The 20,972-nt window shown below is 34.0% G+C and overlaps 1 protein-coding gene across 6 annotated transcripts in view; it reads right to left on the reverse strand.

Annotated features, from left to right (window-relative positions):
* Positions 1–20,972, reverse strand: part of LOC143257072 (cAMP-dependent protein kinase catalytic subunit 1-like) — an 88,400-nt gene that overhangs the window by 32,156 nt on the left and 35,272 nt on the right. For 4 of the 6 annotated variants that reach the window (XM_076515227.1, XM_076515229.1, XM_076515230.1 and 1 more), the window contains one exon: positions 13,752–14,147. In XM_076515227.1, coding sequence (XP_076371342.1) covers positions 13,752–14,147 — 396 coding nt within the window. Of the gene's footprint in view, positions 1–1,413; positions 4,775–13,751; positions 14,148–20,972 lie in introns of those variants that run through there. The other 2 variants (XM_076515231.1, XM_076515232.1) reach the window with 2 other exon arrangements.

The following is a 20,972-nucleotide window of genomic DNA, read 5'->3' on the forward strand; positions in this document are numbered from 1 at the left end:
ATCATCCTAGTAGCCTTCTTTCAATAATTCAGTGTCCTTTTTAAGATAAAGAGCTCAAGACTGAACACAATACTCCAAATGAGACCTAATGTGTGACCTATACAATGAAATAATGACCTCTTTAGAACTATACTACAAGTATCTGAAAACACAATCTAAAACCCTACCTGCCATACCACTAGCAACAACACACTGTTGTGATGACTTGAGATTAGAAGTAGGAGATTAAGATAATCTTTTTTCTGATAAGGAGATTAGCTCATGGTGTCAACAATAGTAAAACCAGAACATTACAAGGTTTAGAAAGGAATCAATAATCCAAAATTTTGGGATTGATAGTCTCTTGTTGTCCTTGTACCACTAATGTTCTACTACTAAATCATGTTTTGTCAGTCACAACTATGGAACAATCTCAACATTTAAAAAACAATCATCTACCAAAAGGATGTGAAACATCAGAAACTGCATAAAAAATCCTAACAATAAACAGAATAAAGACATACATCAACTTATAACAAAGGGTAACACTGGTTTTATTAAAACAGTTTTGTTTTTCTAAGAAACCTGTATATGATCCAAAATGACAACTTCATTGCTATAATAATTACTTGTGGTTATTCTCAAATATGACAGTGATTACAGCCTTCTTAAATTCTGGTTGGTGGATAAATCCACTTCTGGGAACTTAATTCATAGATATTAAACAAACTCAAGAAGATACAATTCCTCTCTCTTACTTCTTGGAAAACTAAAAATATTAAGCTCAACCTCTTTGAAAACCACAGAAAGAGATTAGATCTTTTATTGTGATAATTTGCAATTATTTTTGTGGTCTTGTAATGGCTTTTACTCATCACAGTACAGAGAATTAGAGATCTGATGAAAAGTGAATTTCCCCAACCTAATATATATGGTTTCAAGGTATAGTATACTCAAAACATTATATATTTTAACAAGATGTTGAACACAAATCACCACAGTGCTAGCAGAGCTGTTGTTAGACACACCTATGCTGATTATATTTTGAATTTATAAAATTACATTTTACTAAATTTACTCACTCATAATCATAGTTAAGTACTGTAAATTAATATAAATGTTAGGCCTACATGCTACAGAAGTACTATTAAAGTATTACTAGTACTGGATTAAAATTTAACTTTGTGTACTACTAGTAGTACCATGATACTGTGTACTACTAGTACAAAAGAGATAGTTACACTTTAATGTTTATTCTCATGCTTATAGTCATACATGCATGTTACTCAGTAATTGTTTCTAACTGGCTTCAACGTTCTTCGTTACCAATATTATTAACATTATCATTCTTATATTATGACTATTACTCCAGTTGTAATTCTGATATTGATTGGGTTAAAACTTAAATATCATCAGTTAGTTGATTAACCTTACCACTTTCAGTGACCTGTTCTTGTTTGGTAGAAGAAACTGCATTTCCCATTGCCCTATGAATCTAATTTTCGTCTCACACATTCCTTACTGTTTTAGAACCAAGAACCCAACATGATACAAGCTCTAGTGAAACCATCTATCGGTTGGTATTTACTCGATCAAACTAAGTTAGAAGAACGATTTCAGTACTGGATGTAAGTTGGTTAACAACGAGATGACGAGGAAGATGGATAAAATTAGTGTTCAAAAAATCGAAACCCGATAAAACGGTTTCTATCTACGTCAGTATACTACTTATATATAACAAAACCGGCAAAAAGGTAACTGAATCATTTGAAATATATTACAGTAGGTAATATGAAAACGCATACATCAGCGAAGTATTCAGCATTGTTATGTTTCAGCCGCATGTCGTATTATCACCGATGGTGGGACGACAGTTTGATTACGTGTATACTACGTCACAGGAAAACAGAATAATATATTAAAGTTAACACTGTTATGATTTTGTATAAAATGTTTTGAAATCAGTTTGTGATTGTATTAATAGGATCACCAGTTAAGCGAATTATTTGAATTAAAATCATAATATGCCCTGTGACACCAGACACTTTTCGTTCCGTTGTATAAAATGTCCCCCAGTAGCATAGCGGAATGTCTGTGCACTTACAACGCAAGAACCTTGGTGTCGATACCCGTGGTGGGCAGAGCGCTGGTAGGTTATTGCGTAGCTTCGTGTTTAAGTTGAAACAGATCCATAAAATAAATTAACGGAAGTTATCTTTATCTAAAACATACACATATGGTAGTGTCATTTCAGCTCTTTAAAAAAATTAATCTTGAAATATACGAGTATATTTAAGACTAATTTGTGAAGCGTGAAGTGCTAACAATAACTGAGGTCGCCTACACTCATCCAAAGAACGATTTGCGAAAAAGCCAACTAAATGATATTAGTTTGTCCAGAAATAAATGTCGTTTTGGAACTTCAAAGTTTGGAAAAGTATAAACCAGTGTTGTAAACCATGCAGCCCCCTGCTAGTACAGCGGTATGTCTCTGGATTTACAACGCTAAAATCAGGGGTTCGATTCCCCTCAGTGGGCTCAGCAGATAGCCCGATGTGGCTTTGCTATAAAAGAAACACAAACACAAGTAAACCATGCTTCAACAAACTTTTGTCAACGTGTAATGATACTGTTTATGCACCTGCTGTAGAAATTAGCTTCTATGGTCAATGAACTCCCTGAAAGCTTCTTCTGTAGCTACCTGGTTTTGAAAGCATTTATTATTCAACAAGTTGTCAAAGTGCTTGAAAAATGAAAATCTGTAGGGGAGTAAGGTGGATGAGTCAGAACCTCGATTTTTGGACCGTCATCCTTGACACATCTCATAACGCCGATTTTGAGAACTTCAGTCGGCTCATGCAAAACCCACTTATCCAACCTTTTTGCTTTTCCAATCGCACTCAGGTGGTTGGTAATGCTTGATTTGCTTGTGCCTAGCTTTTCTGTAAGCTTACGTACTGTTGTACTAAGGTCTGTCTCAACCTGCTTCCCTTAATGTATTTTCATCTAAGGATGGCTTCCTTCCACAACCTTCCTGGTCTTCAAGACTTTCATCTCCATGTCGAAACCTTTGGAACCAATGCTGAACTGTACGTTCAGTAACAGATCCATGGTCGAGATTAATGTTCTGTGTAGTTTCTGTAGCTTTTCATCCAAGTTTGAAGTCATAGAGGCAAAATCAGACGAAAGTCCTTCTTGTCCATGCTGCCTTGGGGATTGCAAAACTTACTCTGAGTAGAGTTGAAACAGCAGACAATTAATACACCTTGTAAGCGACAAGCGTTGGATTAAACCAACCAACCAATTATAAGTTACTCAGTATTCAGCTTCAAAATGTCATCGTTATAATTCCGACATTTATTTCTGGACAGTCTAATAATATACATATAAAGTATTTAAGAAACCAGTAACAAACGAATTCACTCAAAAATTATTGATAGGGATGATCAACATACACGCATACAAAAACGCACACACACACACAATTTTTTGACGAATGTTTTTGAGCTATTTATGTATTAAACCCTAACAACATATTAGTAACCTTAACTCAAACGCCATAAAAATTGCAATTAATCCTACTTATGACTGCTGAGTTCCTTACGTGTTTTTAATAAAAAAATAAATGATTTTTACAATATTCATATTTTCGGTCAATTTTTTCACTTTGAATTGTGTAGGACAAAACGTAACATTATTCAGTATAATATCTAGGCCTAACCAGTAGTATGAAAAAACAAATGGATAATTTGAGCTTTGACTCAGTCTTTGTGTGTGTTAAAACAATGCATGAATAGCAAGTAGCCCTACAAGGTCGGCGAATTGAATTAGAAAGTGTAGAGAAGGGCGTGGACTGAGCTATTCACCAGATTAAATAAACTAAAAAAGATCCATCGAAGTTATACATGAACGGATCACTTTTACAGACTGCTACCTCGGCAATTTTTTTAGGATTAACCTACGATACCAAGTTAATGTAGATACAACAACTAACTGACTAAAATGTGGGAAAAAGTAAATTATGCAAGAAGCCTATCGGTTAAAAATCAAGGCACTTCTCCTGATGATAAAATAAAAATCTACAAAACATACATTAGACCCACTGTAAAATACGTATGTCCAGCCTGGTTAAACATAACACAAACTGCAGAAAATACAAAATTCAATCATCACAACAGCATATAAAGTACCCCGCAGTATTTCATCCACATTCATACACAAGTATGCCAACTTATAAAGACATTATCCAATATACTCTTGCATAACGCACTAAATTATTTTAATAAAAATTGGCACAAAAATGATTTATTGTGTGACCTTGATAGATACCATGTACATGATGAACATAGTCCTAAGTACCTCTCTCTCCTATGAATATATATTTAAGAAATAGAAATCAAGCTGGCCACCAAACACTAGACTTTTAGATTTAGTATTATATGCATAGTTTATAAATATTTTTATGTAAATAGATTTTAAAAAAATTGTAGACAATATATGGACATTGCCCTGAAAAGGGCCGAAGTAAGTGTGGATCATCCTAGCCCTCAAGCACAACAACTTCATCATAGTAGTAGCTGAGAATTGAAGTTAGGGATGGAGGAAGAGGTCATTTTGCACCTGAACTCCCTGAGTATAAAATTTTCAACATACCCAAATACCCATAAAGAAGAAGCGAAGAGAATGGACTGAGGCGTTATTATTAGGCCTGCACGCACAAATAAAAACTAGTCCCTATCTGATAGTGGTGTTGGCAGAATGGAGGCGTACCGCCGGTCTTCATTACGCACTTGCAAGACTGGCGAAATCAGCACCGTAATTTTGTGGTAACTCGCGAGCGACGTTGGTTTCCTAAATAGGACTTCTGTTGGATGCACTATACCAAACAACATATACAATAGCTTCTTTCACAAATCACAAAAAGCGATGCCTCACTTAATATACATACCAGCATAAACGTCAATCTACAGAGATATAAATATTTGGTCACGTTTTAGTTCGTAAAAGCAGGTGTAAATTATCACGTCTCAGTTCATCATAGCTTCTCATACCCTAAACCCAAAAAGGTTTATTTTACTAACTACAACCCTGGTGTATTGTTATTTTTCATAACCCCAAAACTTTTGTTAACTCATAATTGAACAATCTTTGGATATGCTTTCCACATAGTTACACCTACATATTATTTATTCTGGTTTATTCCGTATATTACCAATAAAAACAGTTTATATTAAACACAACGTACTTATGTGATATAGGGTACCAATATTTTGAACAAACCCTCAAACCCGCAACAAAATCAAGAGTGCGTTAATATGTACAAATGTCTGGTGGTGTCTGAATTCATACACTTTCATATAAATGTCTAGTGATGTCACAGTTAATATACATATCGATATAAGTGTTCGGTGACGTTTCATTTCACATACACATAGGTATAAATCTAACTGAATATTCACTCTGTTAACATGTTAATTACTTTTAAATAACTGAAGTTCCACTTGCAGCATTATTCCACACTCAACACTTTCTCCCAACTTTTAACATAGGCTCAGTTCCAGTCAAGATACTTTTATTTAACTACACTGTTAAGTAGGTTCCCACCCAGTAAGCTGCTGTATTTCCAGAGTTTTAATCTAAATGTTAAATAAAGGGCGCATGAAGTTAAATTAATAATAAAAATTCTAGAACGTTCGAGTGTATCGTGATCACGAGGTTTTGAGAAGGGCCAAGAAACAAGGTTGTGTTATAAATACGAAAGTCAGGAAGCAGTCAGTCACTTTACACCAGTGACGTATTTAATGTAAATACTTATAAGTGTTATTTATTGCGTACAAACTTGTAGAATGTTAAGGAAGAAATAAACTTTTTTTCATAATTAATAGAACTGGCCTTCGAATTATTTTCACCAAACAATTTGAAAAAGTTAGCCAAACGGAAGAACAACGTTGAAAAACTCATACGATAATCCAATTACTTTAATCTAGCTTGTATTTACTATAATGAAAGGTCATTCGCCAGATATTTGTCTAACTTAGGAAATGGTTCAAGACATTTTGTAGTAAGTCGATATTCTCAATATTGCCAGAAGTACCGAAAACTATAATTAAATCAGGAAATTTTAGTTCGTTACTTTACCCAACCCCACGAGGTAATTGTCTTAGCTAATCTTTTGTGTGTTAACTTATCATAGACTTTTGAAAAATCTACGTACACGAAGAATTAGACATTACTTGAAAAAAATATCCGAAATGAGACTGAAACTGTTAAAATAACGCCAAGTTTCAAAACATATGACCTGGGCAAACGTAAGGACATTGATCGTTTGTGTCTGCCCTTGTACGATGTCAAATGGCCACTGAGGAAACGTTCTTTTTAAACTTTGTTTTAGTTCTGAAGTTTTTATCTGTGTAAACATCTTTCGTTAAATTTAGTTTAATTTTAAGGCTGTTAGAATTAAGTTTAAATTAGTAACTTAAATTCAGCAAGCTATTACACCTTAGGAACACCGATTCATAGCAGTTCTTAAGTTATAACACATTTTTATGTCACAGTAACATAGTACATTTACGTAAGCTTGGTAAACAGATCCAGATGTATATTTTATATGCTTCTTGTTTTTGTCCAATGGAAACAATGTGAAAGAGAGGCAGTGTGAAGTTAAAATTTGCGGTTCCCCCACAAAAAAATAGATGCACATAATGCTTACATAAAATATGGGTCACGTTTAAAAAATATTCTATTTGAATTCATAAGAGGACTTTAAGTTCTACCATACTTAATTGACCGGTTGTTCATAATTGTAAAGTAACTATAACAGATGTATGCAGTAGATCAGTAAAAAATATTGCATTAATAAAATAATTAGGTAGTTTCGTAAAACTCCTTCTGACATTAGTTTAGAATTTATCATCACCCTCTTGTGAGTTGGTATCAGCTGTTTGTCATCATTTCCTTGATCTGCTTTATCTGATAGTTACGTTTTTGAAGATTCATAGTGCTATTAAAAAAAAAGTGACAGAAAATAATTGTGCCTATAGAGGTCACCCATCATTAAAATAACAACTGGTTCGAGCTTCGCGCAAAGCTGTTTAAGCGGTAAAAGACCAGAGAGAAGGGATGTAGTTATCGCCACCCACTGATTACTCTTGGGCTTCTCTTTTAGTAGGATTGACCGTAACTTTATAACGCCTCCACGGCTGAAAGGACGAGCATATTTGATGGGACGAGGATTTAAACCCGCGATCTTAAGATTGCGAGTCATACTCCAGGGCCAGTAGCAATAAAACACTGACAAAAATTTATATTTATATTTAATTTTTTTCAGACAATTTTAAAGTAAGCCATTACTTTCATAGCTATAGTTATGCAATCAAGTATTTAAATAAATCAAAAGGGTCAGCGGTAAGTTTGCAAAACTATAAAATTAAAATCCAGGAGTCGATTCCTCGTGGTGAACCTAACGTAGCTAGCCTGTAATGTAGCATTGCGCTTTGCGCTATAACAAATAAACTTTTTGTTAGGTTTCCATACCCAAGCTGGACAGAGCGCAAAAAGCCCATAGTGTAGCTTTGTGCTTAAAAACAAACAAGAATTTTTTGAGCTATAATATAATTTAAAAATCATTTTTAATACGTTCAAGTCTACTCTTATTGTATACAATATTCAATTACATGCGGCATGTTTTGTATTCAACACCGCACGCTTTCAGTTAGCATGTCTGCCACCACTCTAATCCTCGATATTTAGCCATACTGCGCCGAGCAACAACTAATTTCGGTCTGTTGTGAATAGAATATAAGTGAGCTGTCTTTTGTTTTTATTGGTTTTACGTTACTAACTCGAACAATTATTTCAATAGTGATTATTACACAATACTCTTTCTTTTTTCTTGATCGTGCAAAGCTGTACAACAGACTATGTTCGAAAAATAACCTCCTTAGGTGAAAATTAGCCGCGGTGTACAAGTGTTATCACAACCCTAAAAAACAATAACAACGAAGCACCGAGTTCTATTATAATAAAAAATCTGACTCATAAACAACATTTTATCGTCACCCTAAGTCACTTGTAAGTATTCTAATATTGACACCAAGAGTTTTCTCGAGAATAAGTATTTACATGGTGTCACCCTAAGGTGTTTTTCTTATTGCAGTGATGGTTGTACATATGAAATAAATACGTTTATGTTAAGTATGTGTGTATTCATTTTATCATGATACTTAAGAATTACGTTTGTCTTTCTTTATTATGGAACCATACAAGTAAAACAATGAAAATAGCAATAAAATTAAAAATTCCAATTTTACTAACCACGACTCGCAAAACACTTGTTGTAGTGTTCATGCCCTACACTAAAGTTTCCTTTTTCTATCGTTTTCACGCATGGCTTATACGTTACGCTACCTTGCAGCAAGTACGGGTTGGATCGATAAGTTCTGGTGTATTTACAAAAAAGTTTAAGCGGTCAGACAAACACATGTAGACATAACTTTATTTAATAAAACTACACGTATAGTAAACAGTAAAGTTTAGCAGTAGTACTATAATAGTGTACAAAGTATAGAACAGTTATGAGTGTTCAGTGTATGGCGCAGTTTTAAGAGATAGAAAACCGTAGTAAAGAAAAAGTAGCTGAAAGTTTATAGCCGTCTATAAAACCAATCGGAGCTAAACTACTACAAAGTAAGGTAAATGGAAGGTTGTAATAATGGCAAACTTAGCTGATTATGCAGAAACATCTGAATGCATGTCCACAAAATGATAATCATCTACTTTTGAATGAACTGCGCATGCGTATTTTAGACTTAAAAATTCGAGAAAGCCTATGTAAATTGTATATAGTGTAATGTCCTTTTAAAAATTACATGTGAGTTAAATACTTTGCAAACAAAAACTAAACTTAAAATCCAAGCTGATCGTCACATGATGACAACGTCGTTGTGCTATTATACACTATACTTTGTGCAATGAAAAATTTTGAAAGGGTAAGCAAAAGACAGGGTGAGGTAATTCTAAATGGAAGAGCTAATATGTAAGCCAGACTTTTCAGACAAAGGCTGTTCGGTGTAATCAATTATTACACCATTTTTAAATCTAGAAAATATTTAAGTTGATACACGTAATTACTGACATAAAAATTTCTTTTGTAGCAAAAACTAATTTACTATATCATAAACTATATTTTCAAGGTACTAATACTGCTTATTATTAGACGTCGTTTTTCCCATCATTAATCCATTGCTTGTTGACTTGGTATTATTTTCACTAAGTCGTCCAAAATAATTCATCAGCGATAAATTTGTTGACTGATTGTTTGGAATTAAGTACAAAGCTACATAATGGGCCATCTGTGCCACCACGGGTATCAAAACCCGGTTTCTCTCAGTATGAGTCCGCAAACACACCTCTATATATACACATACACTCAAGTGTATATTCTTTATAATATTTTAAAACAAAATAAATGCACTTACTTGTGGATTTGTAGACACTTTGTATTTTACGTTATGTTTTACGCCTGTAAGTAACTGAGACATTTGGTTATTAAAATGCACTAAAAACAAAATAATTGGATTTTTTATATATAAGCGAGCAAAAATTGTCTTTGTTCGTAACAGGTATTGTTCATTGTAGTTACGAAGTGTTTGATAATTTCACGAACGTGAAAAAAATGGACGATATATTTTCGGCAAATGTTGGAACATGTAGTTGGAGCCTAATGTATCGTGTAAGATATCACATGCCCCCCTATCGTTACTGTTATTATTATTTTAATAGTGATTTTCTTAGTGATATAATGCTTGTTTACGGTCGTAACTTTTTAGTTGTACTAACGTATCAACATAAATGCCCCCTGATGGCTCATTCGTGACTTTCATAGCTTATAATGCGAAAAAAAAATTTTGGTTTTGTTATTTTAGAGCAAAGCCACATTGGACTATCTACTGTGTTTACCACGGATAATCGAGCTCCGGATTTCAGCATTATAAGTCCGTAGGCTAACTGTTCCCAACGAAGAACAGAAATAAAAAAGAGGTTTTCATATCTACAGGGCCCGGCATGACCAAGCGTGTTAAGGCGTTCGACTCCTAATCCGAGGGTCGCGGGTTCGAATCCCGGTCGCACCAAACATGCTTGCCCTCCCAGCCGTGGGGGCGTTATAATGTGACGGTCAATCCCACTATTCGTTGGTAAAAGAGTAGCCCAAGAGTTGGCAGCGGGTTGTGATAACTAGCTGTCTTCTCTCTCGTCTTACACTGCTTTGCGCGAAATTAAAAAGCAAACATATCTACAGTAGGCATAGCACAAATACCCCAACGTAAAGCTGCGCTCAACAACGAACAAAACATGTTCATCAATTAAACAGAAAAATTCGTAAAATTTATAAGGTTTCCTGAAAGAAATTTTTAAATGCTACTTTGAAAGATTCCTAACTTGTCCTATGAATGAACAAATATGCACATGGTAGGAAATCAGATAGAACTCCAAAAATTAATTATAAAAACATGTTCTCTGTTTGTTTACTTATAGATAAAGCCAAGAGAGATTAAAAACAAATACCATTAAACTTAGATTGAATCTATATATTTGATAACTGTTTGTACACATTGTCTAACATGCATTACTATTCGCATTAACACAAAGAAACTCAATCCCTAACACATTCTATTTCATCAAACCTTGTTGTTTGTGATTTTTGTAAGTTACCTAGCACCTTTACGATTGAAGTAAGGGATTATTCCCAGTGGTTTTTACCCAGTGCTTATCTAAAGAGTTTTGATAAAGCAATACCTCATTATAGCTAAATCTTTCACATACGTGTTTAACTTTTAAGACTATCATTTGGTATTAAATATGAAAATAAAATAATATTTTCCTGAAATTTCATTATAATATTAGAAGTGACACTATACATTCTTTTTTTTTTGGGGGGGCTAAATAAGTGATGAAAAAAATGTTTCAGCTTGGAGCCTACGTAGTTTGAATTTCCAGCTTAGCTTCATTCTCGATTTAAGCTCACTGAATTATAACTGTTACCTATCATAATTTATCTCGGACAAGCTTCCAATTTATTATGTTATATACGTCACGTATTACGATTTCGAATAACCGGAAATGTTAATTTTAATTTAGAAGTTAATTAAATGTTAATATGTATCAAATTTATGTTTTTGCCAACAATATTAATACAAACATTTTTCTTTCTTAACATAAATATATATTAATATATAAACAATAATAATACAAATTATAATAACGGTTATTACCAACAGTTACTATAAATGAAGGTTTATATACAAGAGTTTTACAAACTTACACACAATAATGAGTCTGATATCTGGTCTGGAATTTAATTTTTAATCAACAATCCAGGTCCACGAGGCGTAAATTACTTATGTTGATACATAGGTGTAGTTTACTTGCGGAAATGCGAGCTAGTTCTATTCTTGTTTGATCTCAAGCCTTAAAAGCTGACTTTTCCCGACGAAGATATTTAATGTTCTCGTAGAAATAATAACGTCCGAAGTAACTCACTGAAGTTGAACAGTTTCTAATGTTCGAAATTTATAAACGTTCCTAACCAAATTCTGTAGTTTTTCAATTTACAAATAATAGTTTCCTAGGCTAGGCCTATAACACACTGACTGTGGCTGTCCAGTAATAATGTTCTGTCTTTCGAAAAGACGCTTTTCAACAAATCACGCGAGATTTTAAAACATTCAACAATGTTCAAACGCGCTAGCATTTTTGTAAAACAAATATTGTTGATTCATATTCTCAAGAATCTTCAACAAATTTAGAGAACAGGTAGGACTTGTGCAATACACATCCAACAATATACGTTACACACATAAAAAAACTAAACTACAACAAACGTAGGTATTAAAATAAACGTATAATGTTAAATCCGTTACATGAGCTTCCATTGATTTCCCTTATTTTAATCAGCTTTCATTATTGTACGAGTCCCTATGTTGTAAATTTTGGATACGAATAAGTATTATATATCATTACCGATTTAAAAAAAAACTATTCTAAAAATATATAACATTTGAAAGATATTCCACCTGTGTTTTGTTTGGGTAATGTATTTTTCTGACGTATATGGTTACCAATATTTATATATGCATTTATATAAATAAGATATATATTTGAGATATTAAATTCTTACATACATTTTTAATCAACATTTTAACTGTATATAATGGCAGACTAAATTTAGTTGTAGGCCATAATTTGTTGGAAATTAAACGTTGTTGTTTTTCTTTATATGGAATTTCTTTGCGTCATGAGCAGAGTGCGTGGCTGACTGACAAGAGATTTATTGAAAGTTTAGGTAGCATTTTAAACGATATAAAATACTATTCAGGCAAAATTAGAAAAATGTTTCTTGTTTTCCAGATATTCGTATAAGCTACTTAAGCCTGCTGTCTTATTTTACTGATATACTAGAGGGAACACAGCTACTTAAGAGAACTCGCCACCGAATCTTTGGCCACTCTCGTCTGACAGAACAGTGGGATATAACTCTCACTCTTATAACGCATCAATGAATTCTCGAATTTATAGGGAGGCCATTTTTTACTGTTAATTTCTTACTATGAATCTGGTACTATGGTTGAGTGATTTCTAACTTAGAAAGTTTGTCAATCGGTTTGTCTAATATACAGGTACAAAAAGTATTGTAGATATGAGAAAATAACTGACTATTTGGTGTTATTTGTGAAGTTAGGCCTTTTGTTAGCTCGTGGTACTGTGTAAATGTAGAATTTTAAACTGACGAAATAAAACGGGTTTTTATCCTTCTTTTACCAAATAAGCACTCTTTCTCGCTCAACAATACTGATTTGAACCATTAATTTTAAGCAATTAAACGTTGAAGACTATTTCCTTAGGCATTGTGTACTGCTTTATACACTTTACCATCTAGAGTTCATATGGATGTGGTGGAAAACAGTAACAGTGTAATCACTGTGTTTCCAAAGATGTCAAAGAGAAACAGACCTAAAGTTAATTAAACCTAAAAGCAATCAGAACACAATATAAAGATATTTATGTATGTGTGTATACATATATATATACAGATAATTACACTAACAGTATATTAACAACTAATTACTGATCATACAGGACATGTAGTTTTAAAACCTACTATATCTCAATGACCACAAACTTTTCTCAATCAAATTACACTCCTATTAAATACTTATAAAATGATGCTTTCAGATTAAAGTGCCCTTCTATAGTACAGCGGTATGTCTACGGATTTACAACGCTAAAACCAGACGGTTCGATTCCCCTTGGTGGACTCAGCAGATAGTCCAATGTGGCTTTACTATAAGAAAACACACACACGCACACTCAGATTAAAATTTTCGAAAAAAAAGGTTAAAAAAAACAACGTTGCAATATGAAACATCTGTCCCCCATTGGATCATTAGTAAGCCTACAGGCTTACAACGCTAAAGCAATGAAGCTATCATGGGTAAAAATACAGCATTGTCCCTATTCCTACTGGCTAATCAGTGGTACATAAAAGCCTGTTTATTGTATCTGCATCTATTTTTTTTGTGTCTTAAGCAGAAACGAAACCCCTAAATTGGCGATCTAAATTAACTCTCTAACGTTAGATTCAATTATTTTAATCATCACAAGCGAATATAAAAACGGAAATACTTTCGAAGACACTTGCATACTGTCTGTGAAAAAACACAAAAAAAACGTGTATTAACAATATAAAATACTATACCTAATATTAGTCTACTTACAATTGAAAGCCTGTCCTTTGTCAACTGACTCTTTCTTTTTGGATTTTTTCAAGGGCATAATTGATGATGAAAGTACTTTTGACAAATTTAAATCTTCTTCAATGTCTGACGACAAATAATTTAAATTCCTAATGTCTATCTGGTTTTGTTCGTTTGTAGAATGTCTTTCGATGTTCACTTCTTCATTATATTTGCTGGTCACCAGATCTGTATAATCTTCATCAGATCTTTCAGCTACTTTACGATCTTCCTGCAGAAGATGTGCTTTAGTTGAAGACGAAGAAGGTATAAAGTCAGTGGTAGGTGAAGTATGATATGACGGTGACGGAACGATGCTGTTGTCTGTGGTATGTAATATCTCAGTTTTGGACTCGTACCTTAACGTTTGGACTTCTCCTAAAAAAAATAAATACTGATGTAGTAAATTACGTAGCAGAAATTTAACACATGGGATTCAGTTGATCTCCCCTAATTTAGCGATGTAGTTCTGATGAAGCATTAACGTTGGATTGAAATAGTCGGATGCCCCCCAACCCCCATAATATTAGCACGCTGAATTCGCTTCGTACAATATGTGTAGGATTTTGGTTCTCACAAATCAGAATTCCCCTTTCAAACATTCTCCGTAAAGCTTGCTTTAAGTTACTGGTTACCATTTTGTGGCTATAAAAACTAGTCTTTATATTAAGCCTATAAAACATGAAAACAGATTGAATTTACTTCAAAGACACGTTATCTTGGAAACAAAAAATAAGAATTACCAATTGCAAAATGAAACACCATGAAATTAAAAAGAAAACCACTAAAGTAAATATATACTTATATTAATCGGAACTTTGTAGTTTTATTATATGTATAAGAAATAAATTTTGAAACTTAAAAATCTCACATTTCTGTTTCTTAATATTATAAGACTCAAAGTATCTGTATAAACAAAATGTACTGACAACCTATAGGTGACAAAAAAGAATAATAAAAAATCTCTATTCATACATAATACACGCATACATAATTTCAATATTACTGTAAAATAAACAAAAACAAATAATACGTTTTTTAAAGAAAAGTAAGTGATAAGAAATAAAGGGTTTGAGAATGGTGATCCCCCTAAAGCCCGAAATTTCTGAAAGGTTGTCGCATTATGTGTAACATATGGAAACTCTCTGGAGACCTCTTTGTTTTGGTGACACTGACACAATGTATATTAACTCGTGGCTCGTATATCTATTTTAGTCACAAAGATCAAATGAAAACACTTATAACCGTATCACACATTCAAATACCTAGATGAGGTGAGATAGCGAATTTACGTCATACAAACTTCGTCTTTTGTGAATGATAACTTATAGAGCGACTCTCACATTTATTAATACTCTATTTAAACATTCTAAATGACTAGATAAATTTTACCTTTTACTCCTTATGTTTACTTTACACTACAAAGCCAATTTACATAATGTATGTGGGCTGACGTGTTAACACTTAAGGAAAGATGTTTATCAACCGGACTACGTGTACTCGGATCAAGGATATCTTTTTGCTTTTCATTTCATTTGGCACGTAACGACACACGATGCTAGAACTGTTACACTTTTGCCTTACTGTATATATTTTGCAGTTGTTTTATACTTTCAAATATGTATAAGCGGACTGAGATTACAGAAAAGAAAACATTCTCAATGTGTCTAAAGCTAATAAAGGCTGTAAACAGTAGTCTGCAGAATACGAGGAAGCGAGTTTCATGTTCATATTTCATAATTTCTTATTAATATAGATGAAAGCTATCTTTACGGTCCTTAACAGCATTTCAATCACACAGTGTTCACCATACCCATTGCCCAAGTGCTATGTACTGAATGAAACGCGTTGTTGGGAACGGCTATGGCAGACATCAAGGTCAAATGTATTCTACAGCGTGACAGCACTTAAAAAAGGTACCGAATTTCGGCTTTTATACAGGCACAAGTGGATGCGAAATTTTTAGACATTCCCCCTGTCTATCACAGGTTAATTACCTAACTGGGACACAACATGCTGCTGGGTAGATGGACTCAAAAAACAATTAGAGTAAATTATTTTGCTCGAGCATAGAACAGCATGTGGTGAACAAACCTCAAAATAGCAACTGTCCCTCTACGAGTCAAAAACGCGAAGTCACTGAGCACGCCATTCCCATTTTACAGATAAAAGTATGGTTGAAACACTGTTATACTTGCCAAACCGTAAGGGTTTGGTTTGAAATTCGTGCAAAGCTACACAAGGGCTATCTGCGACAGCCGTCCCTAATTTAGCAGTGTTAGACTAGAGGGAAGCCAGCTAATCATTACTACCCATCTCCAACTCTTGGGCTACTCTTTAACCAACGAATAGTGAGATTGACCATCATAGTATAACGCCCCCACGGCTGAAAGGGCGAGCACGTTTGGTGTGACGGGGATTCTAACCCGCGATCCTCGGATTATAAGTCGAGTGCCTTAATCACCTGCTATTCGATGGAATCATTTATATGAAAACAGAGCAAAAAATACATATTCCTTTATTAGGAAAAACAGTGAATACAACAGTTGTATACAGCGGAATATAACTGACCCTAACTCCACTAGTCCACACTGAAACCGATAATATACTAATTCCATTACAACATTTTCTACAATCTCAGATGCATTAAATGATGCAGCTTCCAAATATTTCAATAAAAAACAAACGACAACCTCCAACAAAAAAGGAAAGAAAAATATATTAAAATAAAAAGTAAAAATAGGAAGAAATAAGACCAGAAACATTTTACAAAAATATAAAAATTTAGTTCAGTCCTAATTTAGCGTTTAAATAAACTTAAAGACGATAACAATAAAATCACAAAAATGATAAACACACGTTTTGTGATTACGTGCAAAGAAAGTTACGAATCAAAAATATCTGACAACCTAAAACCCCTTTGTGTAAGTTTGTGTTGAATTACAAACAAAAAATACTGAAAGACGAGAAGACTTTTCATTTCTTAAAAGTGATCTCAAAAAGGAAAAAAATTGAGACGAAATCACAAGGAATTACGAAAATACATACCCTTTCTAAGAAACATCCAGGTGAACTTCAATCCTCCAGTAACCATTTCAGAATAATACGGTTTACCCAAAGAACAGAAATCGAAAAGGATATCCATTAATACCTATACTTTCGGTATAAGACAATACCATCGCACATCTGTCTTGGCTTATGAACACAGTTTTGGCGCCGTTTATAAAGTATGTAGCAGCGTACTTGAAAGATACAAAAAGCTAGCTATCTCGAATAAAGAATGGATTTCACATAAGAACGAATACAACAGTACTTCTTATATTAAATGAAATGAGGTAACATCGACGTGGCGTGTGAATTAAAATATAACCACAAAAACAATTAGGTGATTTACGAAGCGGCAGAAAACACTGGCAGAGAAATCTTATGTTTTATCCTTTATAATGAATATTTTCGTCTTGACAACAAACTACTATATAACTCCAAGTTGTGTCTCGATGGGTAATAGAGTAACTTATTTATATCATAATATTTATACACGTTTTTCAAAAGACAGCGCTTCACAAGTGGTCCCAAGACATTAACATTGGTCCCGACCTCTGACTTTAGCTGATGTATTTGGACTATGGATCCATGGTCTTGATTATTTTAATCTAATTTCTAGACTTTGGTAATTCCAATGTACCTTACAATATCCAATTCACCTTCAATCTTTTGAGTTACAATAAAAGTATGACTTTTCTAGATGTTACCTTGATTACCAGTATAATATAAAATGTACAGTTTCACAAACCAATTAAAAATCCGTTTCTCTTTATCTGCACTCCAATCAACCAGACCGTTTGTAAAATAGTAGCCCAAGATTTGGCAGTGGGTAGTAGTGACTAGCTGCCGTTCCTCTAGTCTTACATTGCTTAATTAGGGGCATGTAAGGCAGATAACCTTAATGTCGCTTTGCGCGAAATTCAAAAACAACCACTCTCACAGATAATATACAGTTTGCCCATAGAAATACTGCTGCAACATTCACATATTGTTGAGAAACAGGCCAATGACAGAAAATGTTCTTTCCAGAATGACCAATCACATGTTAACCCGAACCAGTTACGTATTTTAGTTACCACGGTTACCTATTTTTCCGAATACCACTAGTTCAAGTCAGTCTTGGAAGGTTATAAATGCAATACTTCAATGGAAATACTTCTTAAGGATAGAAAGCATGCTTGCTTGTTTGAAGCAAAAAGCCACACAATGGGCTATCTGTGCTGTGCTCACCACGAGTATCGAACCCACTTTATAGCATCGTAAGTCCACAAACATTCCACTGTACCAACAGGAAGTTAACTGTGCACATGTTTCTGCTTTGTTTTCGATAAAGATTGTTCTTCACTTTTCATCATGTGGCCAGTCTGTTTATTCTCGAAGCTTAAATCTCAGTCATTTAGTTATATTCAAATTTACTATGCACTTATTCTTCCTGAAATCCCTGTTGTAAAGCAGACCCATAGTGCCTTGCAAAAGTATTCACCCCCTCCATGAAATGTGACAAAAGTAAAGAAATTCACAGCAGTTAGTTAAACAAACAAAATGCGTAGTAAAATATATATAATAAAACTTGATAACATTTAATATAAGGCCCGGCACGGCCAGGTGGTTAAAGCACTCGACTCGTAGTCCGAGGGTCATGGGTTCGAATATCCGTCACACCCTTTCAGCCGTGGGGGCGTTATAATGTGACGGTCAATTCAACTATTCGTTGGTAAAAGAGTAGCACGAGAGTTGGCGGTGGGTGGTGATAACTAGCTGCCTTCCCTCTAGTTTTACACTGCTGAGATAGGAAGAGCTAGCGCAGATAACCCTTGTGTAGCTAATATGACAAACTAACCATGAAAACGAAGGAACTTTCCAAACAAGTCAGAGATAAAGTGATAGAGAAGCATAGATCAGAAGGTTATAATAAAGTTTCAAAGTCGCTGACTGTCTGTTTGAATACAGTGAAGTCAATCATTAAGAAGTGGAATATGCTTCGTACCATCCGGTTCCAACCCAGATCAGGCCACTCTTCCAAACTAAGCAGCCGGGCAAGCAGGAAACTGGCTAGAGGTGCCACTGTGAAGCCAACAGTGACTTTGAAAGGTCTGCAAATTTCTGTGTGTGCCAGTCCCTACACAAAGTTGGACTGTATAGGTTAGTGGCAAGAAAAATAATCATTCAAATCTCGTGTAGAATTTGCAACAAAGCATGTAAATGATATTACAGACACCTGGCAGAAGGTTTTGTAGTCAGACGAGACAAAAATTGAGCGTTTTGCTCAAAATTCAGAGAGTCATGTCTGATGCAAGCCCAACACAGCACATCGACCAGTGAACATTATTCTAACTGTTAAGCATGAGGATGGTAGCATCATGTTATAGAGATGTTTCTTACCAGTAGGGGCTGGGAAGCTTGTAAGGATTGAAAGGACAAATGGGTCACAAAGCACAGCGGAATCTTAGCAGAAAATCTGCTTAAGCCAGCTAAGAATCTAAAACTGGGTCGAAAATTATCATTTCAGATGAACAATGACCCGAAGTACGAGGCCAAAACCACACTGTGATGGTTTTAAAAGAAAAAAGTCTGTGATCTGGAGCAGCCAAGTCAAAGTCCTGACTCGAATCCAATAGAAAATTTATGACAGAACTTGAAGTTTGCATTTCATGAACAATCCCCAATAAATTTGTCAGAATTGGAAAAATATTCCAGGAAAAAGGGGAAAAATTACATCATTCTATTGTACAACGCTGGTAGAAACCTATCCAGAAAGACTCACAGCAGTAACTGCTGCTAAACGTGCTTCCACCAAGTGCTGATTTAAGGGATGAATACTTATGCGATAAGCAAACTTTAGTTCATATATATATATAATTTTTTGCAGGTTTTGCTGACATTCAACCTACTTTAAACATAAGTGTTAAGTTGGATCATTAGAGTTTTAAATAAAAATAAATTAGTTAAAAATATTTACATCATTTGTATTTCATTAAAATGTGGCATTATTGATAAGATATGAATACTTTTGCAAGGCACTGTATCTGATAATTGCCCAGAAACAAGTTATTTAAGCTGAAAATATCATTTAATGCAATACAAACACACACTGTGGTTATGTTTGAATAATGATTGTTTCACTATATATATAAAACTTTACGTCCAGTGATTTATTTTTTAGCACAGACTTAGTTGGTTTTAGCAGATATCAGTATTACTTTTTAAATTTATCTTACTCAGCCTCCCGTTATATGGCAGGCCAATCTAACTTACTTTTACGGGAAATAAGTTTATTTGAAAATCCACAACTCTACCCTTTTTATCTGTAAAATCAAGGAGTCTCATAAAATTTACATCCTAAAAAAAAGAGAAACAGGTGACTATGTTTTCGTGGTAGTGATATATTCCTGGGTATTAATCACAAAAGTTCCGTTCAAAAATAGCAATATACTACGGTAAGCTACAATTTTAATGATGTAATTTGTTAGTTAGAGGGCATAGAACACCTAGAAAGTTATAAGAACATGACCTATATGTTTAGTACATTTGAAACTAGATTATAAATACGAGATAATTGTGAAATGTTGAGAGAGATTTCATGATAGGGAGTGAACCAATCAATATATTAGCTGCTGTAGCTACTTCGTACAAGCAAGTTCACTTGCTTTACGTCAGTTAATGTCATTTGCAACGTAGGCTTAGAGTAATTTACAACGGTATACAAGTGGTCCAGTTTGCAGAAACTAGAAAGGAGGAGATAAAGTGATTTATTATCGTTACACTGGATAAAACAAAAAAGTTACGTTACTACAATATATGTATTAAATACCAGTACATTATGACACTATTTTATATACACCAGGATGACTTGCATTATGGTTACCAAGGCAAAGTAAAAGTTTTACAATTTACATACAATTACCTACATTACTAATGAAGTATATTGACATACGAATTCGCACTGCAACACATCATACAAATGAAGTTAAAAGGGTATAATGGCCTTGTTAGAGTGATTAGATGATTGGTTGTTCTCCAATAAACAGGCTATTTCTTACTTAAAATGATAAACACGTGTAGTAATTTTATAACTGCATAGTTCATTAGTGCAACACCAGCTGAACTTCATCAAAATATTATCTTGCATTTCTAAGATGGAACAAAACTAAAGTAATG

The sequence above is a fragment of the Tachypleus tridentatus genome, chromosome 7 (assembly GCF_004210375.1).
Source record: "Tachypleus tridentatus isolate NWPU-2018 chromosome 7, ASM421037v1, whole genome shotgun sequence".
NCBI classification, from domain to species: domain Eukaryota; kingdom Metazoa; phylum Arthropoda; class Merostomata; order Xiphosura; family Limulidae; genus Tachypleus; species Tachypleus tridentatus.